At 51.2% G+C, this 15,371-nt stretch overlaps 1 protein-coding gene across 1 annotated transcript in view; it reads right to left on the bottom strand.

Annotated features, from left to right (window-relative positions):
* SMAD6 (SMAD family member 6) overlaps nt 1-15,371 on the bottom strand; it is a 77,818-nt gene that overhangs the window by 55,121 nt on the left and 7,326 nt on the right. Inside the window, exons 2-3 of the mRNA XM_052646847.1 lie at nt 13,212-13,268; nt 9,230-9,307 (exon numbers count right to left, since the gene is read on the bottom strand). Of these exons, the coding sequence (XP_052502807.1) occupies nt 9,230-9,307; nt 13,212-13,268 (135 nt within the window). The remainder of the gene's footprint in view (nt 1-9,229; nt 9,308-13,211; nt 13,269-15,371) is intronic.

Below are 15,371 nucleotides of genomic sequence, written 5' to 3'. Positions count from 1 at the left end.
ACTACGCTGGACAACTCTGAGATGGAAACGGCTTCCAGGCTCCTATCTCTGAGCCTACCCCTTGCCTTTTAAAGATCAATTAAAGCCTTGGCGATGATTCACCTTGCAGTCTGGGACAGTGCCTTTGATGTCTGTTCCAGACCTGAGACCTCTGTGTTTCCAGATATTTCTACCATGGGGTGAAGGTAGCGTCCCTCCCTCAGGCCAGGGCAGCCACAGCTTTGCAGAGGTGCCAGCCCTCCCACCCCAGGCTTTACCTTCTCAAGCTGGGGGTGCCAGGCCTTGACTGGGGGGTGGGGGCAAGGCACGGGAAAAGGGCCCGTGAACACCAGGAATTCTTTCCACAAAGGACAACTGGAAAAGCGAAGCACCTCTGCTTCCTTTGGCGGCCAAGGGCCACGGACGGAGAATGTTTAATATAAAAACATCTGACAAAGTACCTTCAGGATATATTTTCTGCATCAAAGAAGGAGCTCTTGGCAATAGGCAGTCTACCCTGACAAGGAAACTTTCGAGCGCGGCTCCCGATTGTTACAGACACTGGAGGAAAGCGTGCCAGCGGGGACAGGAGGGCGAGCCGTGCGGCCCGGCAGACAGATGGTTGTGATTAGGCTGGATGCAACCAAGTGCATTTTCTGGAATTTCAGGTCTCCTCAGAAAACCTGCCGGTTCCCCCGGTGACACAGGCCACCTGAGGCGGAGTGAGGGGCGGGGTCCATCTGCCTCCAGCTCAGAGGCACACAGCCCTGCATGGAGAGGCACAGGGCTCCCCCTCAGCCCAGCAGCCTCCACGCACAAGCTCAACTACTCGCCATCTCACTGACGTACTCATGTACTCATCCAGCAACCACTGATGAGCAGAGGCTCTCTAAAACCCACATTGAACCCCGGAGACCCAGGAACACAGAAGCCCCAGAAGAGCAAGAACCAGGAGTCCCACATCTTTCAAGGGAAAGAGAGGGCACCATGCCAGACTCCAAGGAACCCAAAAGAAGCCGGAGCGCCTGGGTCTGATCCCAGGTCCACTGCTTTCTAGCTGGGTAACCTTAGGAAGTTGGTTAACCTCTCCGAGCCACAGTTACTTGTCCTTTAATTTGGCTCATAAGTAGCTACTTCATAGACCTGTTGGGGGGATTCATAAATGTGATTATTAAATGTGTTATGATCTGTCTTTATTTTTATGTGTTCTCTCTTTTCTAGGTCTCTTTGCCCCAGGCAAAAATCCATTCATTCATTCATTCATTTATGCCATGACCATTCATGTCAATTCATTCGTGTCATTAAGCCAATGACCTCTGGCTATTGGCTAGGACCTGTGCTGGATGCTAAGGCAAGGTCCAGAGCCCCTTCAGTTCCAAGTATACACCGGAGGTCCCCCGGCCCCAGTAACTACTACCCCTCTGTTCCAGCCATTCTTCCAGATTCAGGACATCTCTGGATTCAACTTACCCTATTCCCCATCTCTCATGTATTAACCTTCCGCCACAAATAAACTCAGAACACACAATGCTATTTGCACAGCCCTCTGCTTCTGCACAAGCTCTTCCTTCCTCCTGACAGGCTGTCTCCATCCTATCGTCCTCCTGGCGAACACCGAGTCATCCTACAAAGCCCAGCTCAGAATCACTCTCTCCTTGAAGCTTTCCCTGAACACCTCATTCCCACCCCAAGACAGTCCCCTGTTCTTGTTTCTGTGCTGGTACGAAGGCCTGTCCACATCTCTACACCGCTTAGCACAACCACTCACCATTCTCTGCTTGCTATTTTCCTCTCCTTCTAGACCATCGGCTCCTAAGGGAAAACTCCTGGCTTTCTTCACTTTGAGCACCTGCACCAGCATGCAGCAGGCTCTTAATATGCGTTCAATACACTGACTCGTCATCCCAAAGCCTACAGTCAGGAAACATGCCAGCCCCAGGGTCCTTTGTCAGGCACCCTGGAGGGTGTAAAAGCTGTGTGATTTCTGGTGAACCCGTCGCCTTCTCTGGGCCTCAGATTCATCGCGGGTTAAGTGTACCCCCAGCTCTAGTTCCCAAGTTTTCATACTCTGGGACTAGGATTGCTGGGGTGGTGAGTGGTGGGGAGTCCAGGACACCAACCATCTCCTTCTGCATGGCCTTGTTCCAGGTCGTAGTTTTACTTTGATGAGACAATGATGAGAAGTTAAGATGCTGCAGGCCAGAAGTCCCAGCTCTGCACAACCCCTCAAGGTCCAGGAGCTGGTACCAGGGAGCCCTTGAGATCAGTGGTCCAGTGGGCCCAATGTATAGGGAGCAAAGCAAACTGAGACTAGGCAGTGAGGAGCTTACCGAAACTCACACCACAGGGTAAAGGGCAAGGCCAAGCCTGGAACCCACAGAGGTGCACTGCTCACCACCCCCACGTACTTCTTGGCAAACTATGCTCGCCAGGCCTCCTCACACGGCCCGGTCCTCCCAGGACTGCTGGCATCATCTCTGTTGCTCCAGCCCTCAACCTCCTCACTGCTTCTCTTCTAACCCCAAACCACCAGCCCAGGAAGAATGGGTTCCTCTATGAGATATCTGGGAGGCTTTAGGGAGGAAACGCCTTTTATTTTTTCTTTTGTAGATGAAAGCTGTAACAGAAAGAAAACACATGGCAGACAGACTTCCCTGGTGGTCCAGGGGTTAAGAGTCCACCTTCCAGTACCAGGGACACAGCTTCGATCCCTGGTCCAGGAAGATTCCACGTGCTGTGGGGCGCATAAGCCCGTGTACCACAGCTACTGAAGCCTGTGTGCCTCAGAGCCTGCGCACCACAACGAAAGAAGCCACTGCAAGGAAGCCTGCTCTCTGCAACTAGGAAGTACCCCTGTCCGTCACAACCAGAGAAAGCCCCTGCTCCCCGCAACTAGGAAGTACTCCTGTCCGTCACAACCAGAGAAAGCCCCTGCTCCCCGCAACTAGGAAGTACCCCTGTCCGTCACAACCAGAGAAAGCCCCTGCTCCCCGCAACTAGGAAGTACCCCTGTCCGTCACAACCAGAGAAAGCCCCTGCTCCCCGCAACTAGGAAGTACCCCTGTCCGTCACAACCAGAGAAAGCCCCTGCTCCCCGCAACTAGGAAGTACCCCTGTCCGTCACAACCAGAGAAAGCCCCTGCTCCTCGCAACTAGGAAGTACCCCTGTCCGTCACAACCAGAGAAAGCCTCAGCATAGCCATAAATAAAGGGTTTTAGAACCTTATAAAAAAAATTATAAAAACAAACAAAAGAACCCATGGCAGAGATATGATGTTAAGATCCAAATGCTGCTGACCCTGGAACCAGAGGGGAGTGCATGTTTTCCCCACCCCTGCCCCAAGAGGAGGCAAGGAGTCTGGGGTCGTTTCGGAACTGGAAATGGCAAGCTGGTCCTGGCCCAGGAGCTCAGTGCCAGTCCCCATCCACAAATGTCCAAGCTGGTGCCTGACCTGGGGGGTAGGCAGAGCAGGAGTGGGCCACACCCAAGGGCACCTCCGATCTAGGTTCAAGGCGAACTAGTCAGGTCACCATCTGCCCCAAACTCTAGTAACACACCCTTCCTGCTAAGGCCAAATGAAACCCTCTTTTCAACTAGAAGCCAATCCCCTTGCCCTCCTGCTCTCTCTTTTAAACCACTCACTCAACACGTGGCCCCCCAGACCCTGACAGGCCCTGAGCGCTGTCACATGTCAAGGCTGAGCACAGTCATGTGCAACAATGCTATCCAGGCCCTGCCTGTCACCCAGCTGCCATCAGTTGGTAAAAATTCACCAAACTGGACACGGATTTGTATACTTGGTATATTATAAAGTCTTTAAAAATATATGTATTACCTAGACCCTGACCTCCTCACACCTCATCTCCCACCAACATCAGGTATTTTCCTTTCCAACCTCTCTACCCTCCTTAGGTTTCTCAATATCAGACTGTTTTTCATACCTCCAGGCCCTTGCACTTGATATTTCTTCTACTGGGACTGTATCCCTCAAGCCTAAACCCTGTTTCTTTGGTAAACTCTTATTTATCCTGCAAAACCCAGCTTAGATATCACCTCCTCCAGACAGTCTTCCTGGGCCACTTCCCACACCAACAGTTAGTCACTAAGCCCTTCTTCCTCTTGACTGCCTCTTATACCACTTTTCATGACTACTATTTGTGTCTTCACCTGTTTGTGAGCACCTTGAGAGCAAAGATGATGTAATTTTTATGTCTGTGTCTCCAGCCCAAGCACAGTGCCTGGCACACTGTAACAGCCATACTTACCACATGTACGCCAAGCCTTGGCTGACTCAATTGGCATCACCTCATTTCACCCTCACTATAGATGATACATTGTCATTTCCACCGGATTTTATAGGTGAGAAAATCAAGGGTCAGAGTGGCTCAATGGCTGCCCCCAGTCCTACAGCTAGGAAATGGCAGAGCTGGGACTTGAACCCAGGGCCTGCTGGTGTGCACTGCATGCTCTTCAGCCCAGCTTGCTGCAGAGGCTCAGCACACACTAACAGAGCTGCGCTGAGGACCTTGAAGGACGAGGAGGTCTAGGGTCTGTGCTGGACCAGGACCTCTGAGGCGAGCATGCTTGAGCCCAGAAACAGCAGCAGGACTCAATACTGCGTTAACTCACTCCCCTCCTGACCTCTGTAGGCACTGACGCGTATCAGACAGCACCGACCGCAGAGGGGAACCTCCTTGGGGACCAACGACAGGAAAGGAGGCAGGTGGGCGGGCAGCATGGACCCGTCTGAGCTGTGACCTGGCTCCACCTGCTATATGCTTGCTGTGTGGCCCTCAGCCACTCTCCTGAGCTTTCTGAGCCTTTGTGTCCGGAACATGCAGCCTCTGTTCTGCCAATCTGCAGAACGCACGAGTCCTAGATGACGATCTGCGCCCTTGAGGCGCTTTCAGTCTGGCTGGTGGAGCAAAGACATCCACGTCCAGCTAAACCTCCAGCTCTCCACATTGTCCTACGGAGCTCTCTTCCTTCCCGGGCCTTCTCTTCCAAATGAGAGGCTCATCCTCACTGATGCAGCTCTGAAGAAACCAGCACACTCCACAGGATGAGACACTGGTACACAGAGTCAGGTACCAGACAAAGGACTGCCTGGTGCCCATGACAGGCAGCTCACACTATGACTCACATATAGTGGGTGCTTAATAGAGCACCTGAACAGTTATCCAGGAGGCACTAGAATGGGATATTCTGTTCTAGAGGGGAGTCACTGGTTCCTGCAGAGCCAGTGCTCCACACCCCAGCCCCCAAGCACTGGAGTCAGGCAGGCCTGGCTTCTAGAGCAGCGCATCACCTCGAGCCTTGGTCAACGCCCAGAGCTCACTCAGCACCCAACACCGAGTCTGGCCTGGCTGCCCCTCCTCATCAAGGGCAAAAAAGCTCCTTATGTCTTGCTCATTCTGTGCTTCTAACCTAGAGCCTAGAGAACCCAGCCCTCAGAATGGTCATTCCCATGCGGCCCTTCATCCTACAATTTCTTTGAATTATCGCATATCTTGCCTTTCAGTTGCCAAAAAGAGTTGCCTACCAGCCACTCACACTTTAGTCTGAATTTAACTAGAGCGACTCTTGCTTTCCTCCCCAAACTAAATCAAAATCGAGGGAATGGGAGAGGGGTGGAGATGTAGAAAAGAAGACGATGACCTGAGGGGGCTTCAGGCAGTCAAGGGGCGGCAGTCAGGCAAGGAAGCCAGAGTGTCAAGGACCTGAAGGCATGCCAGAAGGGACTTCTAGGCTTTCAGGTTTTCCTAAATCCCACTGAAGACTCCAGGCGTGGCAGTCCTTTACTCAGTGGCAGCTCCACATTCTGACCCCTTACTAGGCGATCTTGATGAGCTTCAGTTGTCGATGGTGTGGATCACGTACCAACATGGGGAAGCGACGTACAGATCAGATGAGAGTGTCAAGCATTCAGCAGAAGGCTGAGCCAGGACAGACGTGCGTCCTGCTGCCCCCAGGACACCCGCCGATGTGTCCTCAACTGCCCCGGCTATGACTGCCTCTCAAAACCCCCACCCTGTTCCCCCTAATGCGGCCTCAACAACAGGACAGGAAAGTGAAGCAGAGAGACCTTGGAGCTGGATAAAAATAGCCAGCCTCGGGCCGGGTGCTGGCATTGTCATTGTGCAAACAAGGGCGGTCTCTGGCCTGGGCTGCAGACACCCTGCTCCAGCGACACTGGTCCCAGGATGCCGAGAGAGGCCAGGCTCCCAGGGACAGCGGCGCCCCCTGGGATGCAGGGAGACAGAGGGGACTGGAGTGGTGGCTGAGCTGGTCTCTGGGTGGTTGGCAAGATTCACCCGATAGGGAGGTGCCTCTTGCCAGGCCCCAGCCCTGTCCCTGGTGCTTCAATCAGGACAGGCTGACCCCAGGTGGCTCGCTCTACCTGGCCAGGTGTGGCTGGGGGAGGAGGATGGGGATCGCTGCCGTGGGAAGCTGGGTGGGCCCTACACAATGCGTGAGTTGGGCAGTCACACGGCTCAGGCTCCCATCCCAAGCCTATCACCTCTGGTTTGGGAATTTGGGGCAGTGGCCCAGCAATGAGCCTCAGTGTCCTCACCTGCAAAATGGGGGGAATCACATCTGTGTCACTGGGTTATGGTAATGAGTCAACGATATGGAGAACAACCAGCAGTTAGCAAAGTGCTAACTGTGAACGCCAAATGTTAAATAAATAAAGGTCAGTATCAGCATCCTTATCACCTGTCCTTGAGCGTCACATTCTACCCACTCGGAGCCCTCACCTTTCCCACCTCACCTCCCGCCCTGCCCTCGTGCACCATGCATCTTTACAGGATGAGTCTTGTTTTACCATCCACTGAGACCTCTCCGGGCCTTCTCCTCATCCGGCAGGGCCTCCCTGCCTGAGCCTGTCCTCCAGGGTGACAGCCACCCACAGCCCCAACTCTGCGTGCTCCCAGCATGCAGGGGCAGTGCCAACCCCATTGGTCCTGGGATCCCCACGGCACGAGTAAGCTGGGAAAGCTGAACCAGGAGTCCCTCAAGCGGGAGGAGACCTGTGCCATCCCTGAGGCGGGCTTGGATGATTGCACTGGAGAGGACGCTCTCCTTGCCTACTGAGACCACCCGCGACTCAGACCAATCACCCCCCAACAGGAAATCCCAAACGTCCTCCCCAGTTCCTTCAGCCCCTAAGAATCCCAAGGCGCTGGGTGCCAGATTTGCTCATGAGAGCCACGTGATCCTCATTCACAGTAAAGGGCATCAGTGCTATCCCACCAGTCAGAACCAAAGACCACTCTGGGATAACTGGGTGGGAATCCCAAACATGGGCCCACTGGACCCCAAGGTAGCCAGATCTAACGGCCTCAGGGTCTCCAGAGACCTCCCAGCCTCGAGAGGGTGTTCCCTCCTGGGAACCGAGTAAAGGAGGGGCCTCCAGCAGGTTCTCTGGGCTCTGCTCCCTTCCAGCCTGAGCCGCACACCAGGCCAGCTCTGGGATGACAGCGATCAAGAGAGACGACGTCTGCGAACATGCCATGAACCTGTAAGGCACCTCCACACACAGCAGCTTCCACCATTAACAAGGGGAAGGGATGCTGAAAAACCATCCATCCGACCGTGCGACCGACGCCAGTGCAATCCATCCAAATTAAACACACTCTGATTGTTGGCACAGACATGGAATCACGCATTCAGGAATACTTTTAAGCCTCTTGCTGTATATTTACATGCGGCTTCCCTCCACACAGGCAGAGAGGGAAAAGAAGGGATTAAAACAACAACGTCTTGTGCTGCTCTAGTTAGGTTTTTCAGGGCAAGACATTTTAAGAAGTAGGGTCAAGAGGCAGGGTGAAAACAAAGCGGCCCAGTCAGAGGGGCCACCAGAGAGCAGAAGGCAAGTGGGGCCCAGAAGACCCGAGCCGCAGTACCAGCTGTGTCATGAGCCCCACCATGCCCATGGGCAAGTCACTTCCTGCTCTGGCTTCTAGTTTCCCTGTCTTCCAAACAGACACACTCTTGTGCTCTCCTGAGGCTGTGACAGAACATGGAATGGATGGGGAAGGGCTCTGGACATCGGCACTGAGCAGGTAGCCCTGAGCAGCCAACATCAAGACACCCTTAAGTCAAGGAGAACGTACATAAGAAATGACAGAAGTCCGTGAAATACGTTCATTGGAGGTACATCCAGTCTTTACGGAGAAGTGGGGCACAGAGCCGTGGTCAGGAGCACAGAGGCGTGGTGGCAGATGGCTCTGCTCCTGTGTGACCTGGACAAGTCACCTTCCTACTGTTATGAGTCGATGATCATAAAAGGGCCTGAGTACCGGATGTGGCCCAAAGTAAACACTCAATAAACAGCTACGATGACTGTTGCTGCCATTATGACATGGGGGTGGGGTCAGGGAAGGATGGTTCAGATGCAGACAGAGGTCTTCTTGCAGAGATCCAGCCATGCCCGCTCTGGAAGCATCTCCAGCCCAACAGGCTGTCAGTCAATGCAGCAGAGCCAGGCCATGAGCCCCAGCTGTCCTCACAGTGCCCCCTACACACCCTGCTCCCAAAGGGCCCCACAGACCTTGACACCTGAGTCCCTCCTGGCCCTGGAATCCCCTGGCTCACCACTAACCTGTCATTTCTCAAGGAAAGCTTGATCTACGTCTTTCCCAGAATGGGAAAGGCCCTATGGCCAACACCTAAATGCCGGGGGTGGGAGGAGGCTCTTCACCAGAGTTCTCTCTGGTTCCTAGCCCAGCATCCACTGCCGAGAGAGAGACATGGAAACCACAGCCTCTGGAAAACTCCTCGCGGGTCAGACTTCATGAATGTTCTACCCACTCCATTTCCCCCTCTCCTGACCCTTCACATCAGTCCTTCCCTAGAGGCGGGGATAAGAGAAACCTACAAAGACAATGAAAACAAACACATCCATTTTGCTGCCTCTCGGCAGCAGGCGGAAAGGATCCCTTCAAAATCGGGATGGAGAGTTGGGCTGCGTTTTCATCATTTCCACAACAGACAACTAGTTAAAGCATGGATTGCTGGACACTGGACAGGTTCTCACCCGCAGGCCCCATTCATACAGACTGTTCTTCACCCCAAGAACACCAGTGATGAAGACACTGATAGTCTTCTCCTTGAGGGGTAGGAGGCCCAGGGAAAAGAAAAGGCGGGGGGAAAACAACAACAAGACCTCCATCAGGCCCCTGCCACCGGACCCCCTCCTGTAAATTCAACACAACAGTAACATGCAAGGGAAAAAGAAATGCCAACCTGAGAATTCACCCGGAGCTGTGATGAGGGAGTTGGTGGCCTCTGTTTCAGTGTAAGACAATGTGGAATCAGATAGATCTGCAGGAGGGAAGAGAAAGAGAACTTAGTTGGCTGTCGGGGTTTCCTCTCTTATTTCTCAAGCATGCATGCGAGTGTGTGTGTGTGTGTGTGCACGCACGCATGCGCGTGCACATGTGGGCATGCAGATGCTTGCAAAGGGCAGCCTGTGCCTCACAACTTTCTGCTGCCACTCCCCGTCCCACGATCGCACGAGACCAGGCCGGCCAACCCTGGAACTCTTCTGGAAAATGCTGACTGCTGCAGCTCTGGCACCTGAAAAAGTTTCAATTGCTCTGACCACAGAAATAACCCAAGTTCAGGGGACCAAGCAAGTAGTAACTTGGAGCCTCCCTGGGTAAGGTTAAATTAAGCCCCTAAACAATTCATAGCTGCTGTACTTAATTACAACCATTAAAATTCTTGAAGCTGTTCCTTCTTGCTTCCTTCCTTCCTTCCTTCCTTCCTTCCTCCTGCTGGAGCTGGGGAAACTCTGTTTTAACAAGTTACCAGCCATCCTCACTCTGTCCCGCTTACACCCCTCTAATTAAGGGCTCAAGCGTTTGCTCCCAGACTGTTTTCTCTCTCCCTTCCCCCACTCTCTCACATCCAAACCTGCTCCCAAAGGAACTTTCAACGTCTGGACTGGTTTTTCCTTTTTTTCAAGGCATTCATTTGTTGTTTAAGTAGTTTTAAGTACCTCATACAGCACACACTGCTTGTTTCCTCTATCTGCAGTGCAACTTAGAGGGGAGATGGGAAATTCTTTTGCACAAGTTTTCTCCTGAACACTGAGCTGCTAGTGGGACAAGCCGGTGCCTTTCGGGACAGGCTGACTTGGGAAGTTTTCCCTGGGCCTGTGCCTCTGCCACCAGCAACGGGGTGTTGTCCCTGTTAAGGGACAGGTCTGTCCAGGAGTCAGAAGACATGTTCTTCCTGGAAGGCCTGTAGCATCTTTCATCTTCCCACCCAGCTCAGTGTGGCGCAGCTGGTCCCACTGGCTCAGGAGAGCCACTCCAAGCTGGGGAAACCCTGAGACAAAAACCGTTAGCCTAGGCCCTTGCGAGCTAGAATTCCATTCGATCCTGTAGGAATTTTTTTCCTTTTACCACATGGCTTGGGGAGCGGGAAGATGAAACATTAACCAATTTGGCCTTTCTCTATTTTTTTTTTCCTTTTTCTTTTCCCACTTGCCAGATGCTGACTGGGTGTTCTGGGTTTTATTTTGTTTTTTGGTTTCATGTGATCACAGCAGCTTAGAAGTGAACTGACTTTTTGTTTATGAAAACTAACAATGCAAGGAAAAGAAAATAATACAAAAAATAACTCAGACTATTTACCAGAGCCTGAGAAAGTTATCTCCTGGTCAAACAGGTTTGGAGGAAAATAGGGACAGATGGAAAATCTCTTTTAAAAAAAGACAATAACCTCAATGCCTAAGTAGGAACCTCGTAAAAGAATTTTGCTTTTGGAATTCCCTGGTGGTCCAGTGGCTAAGACTCTGAGCTCCCAGTGCAGGGGGCCCAGGTTCGATCCCTGGTCAGGGAGCTAGATCCCACATGCTACAACTAAGACCCAGAGCAGCCAAATAAATAAATAAAAATTAAAAAAAAAAATGTTTAAAAATAAAATAAAAAAAAAAAAAGAACTTTGCTTTTCATACCTAATCTTCCCAAAGTGTTCAAGCCCCAAGTCTTGTTGCCACTTCTTGTCTGAAGCAGTAACATCCCAGGCTGAACCCTGTTTCTTCATGAAGTGCTGTGGAGCCGACACAGCCAGCTTCGTGAACTTTCCAGGGGTTGGGTGATGGGTGTTTTCCATCCCTTGCAGCTACAAGTCCCTGCCATGTACTCTCCAACCCCTCGCATCTGGGGCTTCTAGAGAGGCCCTCCAAGGCCGTTGTAGGAAAAGAACACTCCCCGCCTCGGTCACTGCTCAAGTCCCAGGGAGGAACCCCATTTGGAAGTTGGAGCCCAGGGTTCGAGTTCCACCCTCCACTCTTAGTAAAATCAGGTGTCACCAGCTTTGCCTGCCAGGGGCCCAAAGAGAGTATTTTCAGCTTTGTGAAACTCTCCACTGAAACCCTCCACCTCTGCTGTGGTCCTGTGGCAGCGGCCACAGACAGCACAGCCGGCTTCCAGCAGAACACCGTCAGGGATGCTGAAATGTGAATTTCACATGGCTTTCACACGCCACAAGAGTCTTCTGCTTTGGGTGGGTTTGTTTGGGTTTTTTTGTATTTTTTTTTTAACCATTTTAAAAAGCAAAAACCATTCTCGGCTCATGAGCCACGAACAAAAACAAACGGTGGGCTGTCGTCTTCTGACTCCTGAGCACCAGCAAACGTCACTTCCTCTTTCTCCATCTCAGTGGTCCCATTTGTAAAATAACAGGGACACTTGTTCATCTTCAAATGGTCACTCTGCCTCGCTGGACGGGGTCCTGATTTTTTGTGGCTTTATCACCAGCTGACCCACGATTCCTCAGGGCAATGATCCTCGACACTCAAGCTCAGGTGCTACATTTACTAAGAACATTTGAGGGTTTTGATTTTTCTTTTCCCCCATCTTTTGAATTAGGGATCTTCTAAGCAACGAGTACAATTATGTTAACTCAGAAAATGCTGAGACAGGCCTGGGAAGGAAGGGTGGGGTACCGCTGAGCTGAACAGGGGCTACTGTGGGTTTCTGCCTCAGCCCCACTGCTTATCAGCTGGGCAGCCTTCAAGTGACAGGGTACCCCCAGACGACCTTTCCAGTTCCTCAGAGAACTAAATCAAGCTCCTCCATCCATGAGATGACCATACTTCAGGAAAAGCAATGAGGAAGTTGCCACCATTAAGGCACTGACTCATACTCCATCCTGGGACAGCCTCTGTCGTCCTTGACGGAGGAGGACCAACTCCCAGAGGGAACAAGTGGGCACTGCTGTCTCCGCAGTGGGGGGCCTGGAAGGAAAACTGGACTGGATGCCTGCAAGTTTATGACACTCAGGAGTGACCTCCCAGATGGTGCTGACACACACTACCGGGAAGAGGCCGTTACCAAAAACAAAACAAAACCCACTTTTTGTGGTCACTGGTGGAATGTGTTAGCATCACTGCCACGCCATCTGACTTTTAAAGCTCAGGTCTCATGGGAGCTGCCTGGGTCACCAAGTCACTCTCCTGGTGCTATTAAGGCCATACTCACTCACCCCAACACAGGGATTCTCCACTGGAGGAACCAAGAGGGCCAGAAAACAAGCCATCTCTACTTTTAAAACCATATGCATCTACCCCACCATACGGGCTAAGCATTCAGCCCCAAGGCTTTACAGAAAACACGTCCTACCTCTGAATGGGACCTGCCAACAGTGACATTACCACTGAGGGGTACCCTCCATGCTTGAGTGTACCAGTGTACTTGCTTTCTAAACTTTTCAACTGCTCTTTCTGCCCAGGTGAATTTCGTGGCTTAATAAAGGTGGGGGTGGGGGTGGGGGTGGGGAATGACACATACAGCTCCTTTCGACAGTGACTTCATGCTCAGCCTATCTGTCATGGTGCTAATTAATACACATCAAAGGAGAACCACCTAAGGCTGGGAGGGAAGGAGAGGAAAAGAGACAGAAACCCTAACCCACCTCCAATGAGATGCTGAAGTCAAAACCCATTCATCTCCCACAGGCTCATGTTTAAAGGTCACAGAGAGGTTAATGATGGGCGAGGAATTTCTAGATGTAAATAGCCCACTGCAGAGGCTGGGTCGGCTCTGGCCCAACTGGGAGTGTGTTTGTAAAACTTCACCCACCCCATTTCAAAGGCAACCAGGCTGGGGATCCCTTCCTCCCCTTGCTCTCTCGGGCTCTTCAGCACTGAGGCGGGGCCCTGGGGGAGCCTGGGATGGACACACCTCCCCAAGGGTCAGAGGGAGGACACACTTACCCAGTGGCTTGTACTCGTCGCGAGGAGACAGCCGAGAGTAGGGGGGTGGCGGTGATTCTGGAAGACAGGAGTCAGTGTGTCACTGCCGGGATGAGAAAGTTCACACAGAGGGGCTCTACATGTTTTTGATGATTGATTTCCTCAAATAATAAACCCAGCTCCCAGGAAATCAGCACCTCTGCTGCCCAAATCCCCTGGAACAGCATAGGGAAAGCCACAGTCTTAGGCCACAAACCTGGGCGCAATCCCCGCTCTATCTCCTTCGGCTGTGTGACAGCTGGCAAGCTACCTTACCTCTCTGAGCCTGTTTCCTCAGCTCTAAAATGGGGAAAATAATCAGAGAGACTCCCTAGGTTTGCCAGGAAGACAAAAGCAAATAAAGTACGTAAAATGCTCAAGACGATTCTTGGAACTGCAGAAAAATATCTAGACAAACAGCAGCTATTATTATTATAATGAGAGAAACACGGGTACAGGCAAAGTCAGAGCTAGGATGCTCAGTTACATTTGAATTTTGGATATACATGGGATACACTTTGAGTATAAGTATGCCCCTTGCAATATCTGGGACATACTTATGCTAAAATATTACATGTTGTTTACCTGAAATTCAAATTTAACTGGGCATTCTGTGTTTTTCTTTGCTAAGTGTGGTAACTCTAACAAAACTGAGTGAGGGCAGAGGCCCACAGAGACACAGAAGCTCACTTACAAACAAGCTACATTAGAGCAAAGGCCCTTCAGGGCGAGACGGGCATGACTGGTTAGGACCGAAAAAGCCAAACCCAGCTCCCCAGATGGGAGACCATACCCCAGTCACCACTGGTTCTCGGCCTCAGTCTCCCCCTCCGTAAAGAGAAGGGGCAGGACGCCACCTCCGTGGCTGCCCACCTCAGACCCTGTGTGATTCCTCATTGTCTATGGCATTTTCCTTTGGGTTTCCTTTCATTTGCCTAAAATACTTGTCCTTAAAAACATATACTTTGTCTTCAGAAGAATTCCTTAGCCTCTTGCTTTCTGGGAAGTAACAATTTGCTAAACTAAGTAACAATTTGCATGCATGAAATGACCCTTCATTTTCTGTAAATGAAACTAAACACCATCAAATCGCAAACTAAAACAAACTCTCAGTGGTAGTAAAGCGGTAATAACTATTATTAGGCAGGTATCAGGAATGACACAAGGGGTAATAAGTGTTTTTCGCAATTATAATAAGGCACAATTAGTTGTAGGAGCAGGCAGCTTCACCTCTTCCCCAACCCGGCTTTTCCAGCTAGAAATGACTTCAACAAAGTCTAGAAACAGGGAATCTTTTGTGGACTGGATTGGGGAGAAGGAAACTGAATCATGGATTAGCCACTGGGAGCGAAGCAAACATTTGCTGAATGCCTACCCTGTGTCTCTCTCTGCGCTGGGGCCTTTCCATTTCATTCACTGTATTTCATTCCTTTGGACCTTAGGTACAGAGTGGTTAATCATGCTCATTGGGTGCCTACTTTCATTTCATCCTTTCTCAAAAATAAAGAAGACGACCATTATCATCCCCATTTCACAGATGAGAAAACTGACTTTTCCAGTGCCTCCCCAGCCAATCATGGTGGAGCTGGGATCAGAGTCCAGGCCTGCCTCTACTCTACACCCCAATGAGACAGGCAATCAAGAAGCACCCTGTTGGGACTTCCTTGGCAGTCCAGTGATTAAGACTTCACCTTCCAATGCAGAGGGGCGTAGGGTGAATTCTTGGTTGGGTAGCTAAGATCCCACATGCCTCGTGGCCAAAAAACCAAAACATAAGAGAGAAACAATAGTGTAACAAATTCATAAAAGATTTAAAATGGTCCACATTAAAAAAAAAAAAAAAGGAGCATTCAGTCTTCCACTCCTTCATCCCAGCTGGGTCTGGTACATCCCATGCACAGAAACCATTCAGTATAATGTGGACAAAGACAACAGTGATAAGGTTAATGGTAAAGCTGGAGGGAGAAAGGGGACATACAGGGCCAAAAGGGTCACCCAAGAGAGACCTCACACAAGACTCAAGGAGGGGAACTGCTTCGTTCAGTAGGAGCCCCTTTATCCACCAACCTTGGAAGAGCTAAAGACCAGACTCAAGTGAGGACCAGACTCTCAGAACAAGAGGCAAAACACAGGAAGGGCTAG

This window comes from Budorcas taxicolor, chromosome 10 (assembly GCF_023091745.1).
Source record: "Budorcas taxicolor isolate Tak-1 chromosome 10, Takin1.1, whole genome shotgun sequence".
Taxonomy (NCBI): Eukaryota; Metazoa; Chordata; class Mammalia; order Artiodactyla; family Bovidae; genus Budorcas; species Budorcas taxicolor.
The sequence above is the reverse complement of the archived record's forward strand: the minus strand, read 5'-3'. Positions and strand labels throughout refer to the sequence as shown.